This window comes from Vipera ursinii, assembly GCF_947247035.1.
Source record: "Vipera ursinii genome assembly, chromosome: 1".
Classification (NCBI taxonomy): domain Eukaryota; kingdom Metazoa; phylum Chordata; class Lepidosauria; order Squamata; family Viperidae; genus Vipera; species Vipera ursinii.
This window is the reverse complement of record NC_139512.1, coordinates 160280741-160284211: the sequence shown is the minus strand read 5'-3', so window position 1 is coordinate 160284211 and position 3471 is coordinate 160280741. Positions and strand designations below refer to the sequence as shown.

At 56.2% G+C, this 3471-nt stretch overlaps 1 protein-coding gene across 1 annotated transcript; it reads right to left on the bottom strand.

Moving 5' to 3' along the window:
- Nucleotides 1-376: 376 nt before the first annotated feature.
- Nucleotides 377-2030, bottom strand: HOXD8 (homeobox D8; the record flags this gene model as incomplete). The annotated part of the gene is made up of 2 exons (XM_083350848.1): nucleotides 377-672; nucleotides 1454-2030. 2 exons carry the CDS (start codon nucleotides 2028-2030, stop codon nucleotides 377-379), a joined length of 873 nt encoding a protein of 290 aa, XP_083206974.1.
- Between the last annotated feature and the right edge of the window lie 1441 nt (nucleotides 2031-3471).

Here is a 3471-nt window from a genome sequence, read left to right as displayed (position 1 = left end):
AAGGAGAAGTGGAAGGAAGGAAGGAAGGAAGGAAGGAAGGAAGGAAGGAAGGAAGGAAGGAAGGAAGGAAGGAAGGAAGGAAGGAAGGAAGGAAGGACAATAACAAATGTAGAAAGTGCAGCAGTTGCCATATGGGAATCGAGCTAAGGCGCCCAGTGCAGTAACAAAAGCCTAACTCTCATCTAGCCCAGAAATGTCAGAAGGTAGTTTCAAAGAAAACAAAAGGTGCCAAGAGAATAGTCCAATCGTGGTGGATGTGGCAGAGATCAAGACAAGCACCCGGCCTGCCTGTCCATCCCTTGATGCCCCAAAGTCTTTGGCCAAGGTTCCCAGCAGCAGAAGGAAGAAGAGGAGGAGGAGGAGGAGGAGGAAGAGCTTAATTTGCCAGGGCCGAGGCTTGTCCTTCGAGGTCTCTGTCGGCTTCCTGTTTGACCTCTCCTTCCTTCCCCTCTTGCTGAGTGGCAGGGAACTTGTCCTTGTTGTTCTCCTTTTTCCATTTCATCCTCCGGTTCTGGAACCAGATCTTGACCTGCCGCTCGGTCAGTCCTAGCGCGTGGGAGACCTCGATCCTTCTCTTCCTGGTCAGGTAGGGGTTAAACAGGAACTCCTTTTCGAGCTCCAAAGTTTGGAAACGGCTGTAGGTTTGCCTCCCTCTCCGCCTCCCGGGAGCTGCTGTTGGAGACAAAAACCACAGCGAGCGTTTCTTTACAAAAGGGAAAAAGAAAAAAAAATAAACCAGGAAACAAAACAACGAAAAGCAACGGCTTTGGCTCGCAGCCCCGGCGCTTTTAGCTTTCCTGTCCCGGAGAGTAAAGTATGTTGAACAAATTATTTTCCAATGCGCAAAGCGTGAGCTCTGGCTATTTTTTCAAATCTCTTCCTCAGTTACAACTAACGAAGTGAATTAACTGGCCATAAATCCAAATACTCTTGAGTGTACCCTACGTGATCCAAACGCAGTAACACTCGGAATAAAATGCGAAATATGATCCGGTTTGTTCCTGTTTCTTTCAAAATATCGGTTTAATGCCACAAGTCAAATAATTTGTGGGTTTGGGCGTTTTAAGAAATCCTTAGATTGTCAGAAACCAAAGTGTCTTGTTAACAAGGAATTATCACTATAAACAACAGTATAATGTAACTGTAAAAGGAAAATGAACGAAAGAAAAAAGGGGATTGGTGGAAATAACTGGCAGCTTAATTTAAGAGGGGAAGAAAAGGAAAGAAAGAGAAAAAAGTAGAAAGAAAGAAAGAAAGAAAGAAAGAAAGAAAGGAGACAAAGGAGAGAGAGAAGAAAGAAAGTGAGAAAAAAGGAAAGGAAAGGAAAGGAAAGGAAAGGAAAGGAAAGGAAAGGAAAGGAAAGGAAAGGAAAGGAAAGAAGGAATAAAGAAGTTAGTTCACCGCCGCCGAGAAAACGAACGGGAAGAATAAAGGCAATCAGTTTGGGTCCAACCTTGTGGTCTCATCCAGGGAAACACGGGAGAAGGAGACGCGCTCTGATTTAAGGGCCTTGGTTCCTCGCCAACATTAGCAGCACAGGACGATTTACAGTCGGGATACTGAAGCAGCTCGGCCTCTTGGTGTGTCGTAAAAATCGTCGGTCGCTGCAAGTGATCGTATCCGTAAAACTTGGTGGGCTCCGCCGAACAAGGCAGGCCGGAGCAGGGGGCTTGCAGAGGAGGCGGGGGAGGCTGGTAAGCCGAGGGGCTCCCCCCGGCCAGGTGCTGCTGCTGCTGCGAGTGGGGAGGAGGCAGAGGAGCGTGGGGAGAAGGGTGGAAGTAGTCGGCGCCGCTGACGGCCGGGCCGGGCCCAGGAGCCGGCGGCGCAGGGGGGTAGCCTGAGGCGGCGGCGGCGGCGGCCGCGGCGGCGGCGGCGCTGTTCCCGTAGAGCAGGGCGGCGGCGGCGGCGGCGGCGGCGGGCGCAAAGTGACAGTCGTAGTAAGCGGGATTGATGGGCGGCTCCCCCCCTCCTGCCGCCGCCGCCGCCGCCTTGTACTTGGAGTACAGCGGATTGACAAAGTAGGAGCTCATCGGAGGGCGGGGGGCGAGCGGAGGCGCCGCCAGCCGCAGCAGCAGCAGCAGCAAGTCAAGGAGGGCAGCAGCAGCAGCGGAGCCCGCCTGCCGCCGCCGCCGCCGCCGCCACCGAGGCCTGCGCAGCCGCCGCCCGAATAAGCCAGCTGCTCGGCCGGGCTGCTCCGCCGGCTGCCTTTGCGGAGGCGCTGGCTTCGTGGAACAGAGCCGGGCCGTACTCGCTGGCCGACTGACCTGCCTCACTGCTTTTACTATTTCCTATTAGGCACACACCAGCCGTCCCGCCGCCACACACTCACTCACTCACAGGGGCCAGAGTTCAGGGCAAGGCAGGCAGGAGAGCGGCTTGGCTTGGCTTGGCTTGGCGCGCTCGACCTCCGCAGGCCAAAACCAAGTCCCAAACCTAAGTGTGGAGAGGGACGGGGGAGGGGGAGATCCGAGCCCGCCTGCCCTACTTCCTATAGTAGCCCCCTCGATGCCCCTGGCAAGGCAGCCTCTACTCTCTGCGCGCCCTCCACACACACACACACACACCCGCCCCCCGTGGGTAAGCGCCGGGTTTTCTGCTGCGACGCCTGAGCGCAAAAAGCGAGAGCGGAGAGAGATCAAGGGCAGATAACGCAGAGCGCTCGAGGGGCTGGAGGGGAAGGGAGAGCAAGGACTACGCTGAGGATCTCCGGCGGGGGAGGAGGAGGAGAACCGATCGAGTGGAGAAGGCCCTTTGGACTCCTAGGGAGACAGCCTTTGGGACTGGCTACGGAAGGGTAGTGCTGGGGGAGAAATCGGTCACGGTGCGCTGTGGTCGTCGCGATCTAGGATCTAGCCACTCGACGTTGAAAGAAACCGTGTCTTCAAGAAGCCGCGTCTCTGAACACGTGCAAAGTGGCGGCCAGCCTGGATAGGGAAGAGGGCTTCTGCTTTCGGATCAAACGGCCTTGCCGAGCCTTCCCAAAACAAAACAAAACAAAAAAACAACAACAACACCAAAGCGTCACCGATTAGAGGAGGCGGATGCAATTCCCCGGCCGTCGGGTCTTCTGCAAGCGGGGTCCCAAAGGCGCAAGAACACCAAAAAGGGACCAGGGCGACAGTGAGGGCCCGGGGGAGGGACTTACGACATCCCGCGACCGCTGCCGTCGAGGTCACATTAGTCGCCCTTTAAATGTATTTGCTCGGTCGGGCCTGTGCTATCTCGGCCGAGCGGGGCTGCTAGGGTAGCGTGGGTCGGAGGAGGCAAGCTCGAGGCCAAGGCGCAGAAAACCCCAAGCCGGCCGAGCGGGGGAGGAGAGGAGAGCGAGGACGGCGGATGCGGCGGGTAGGCCGCGGGCAAATGAGATGCCCATTTCCCCTTGACGCAGCGCTGCGGCTCCCGGGTTCATTGGCCCCTTAATGGCAATCATGCCCATGAATACGCTTTCCACAATTTCCCCTCGAAGGGCGT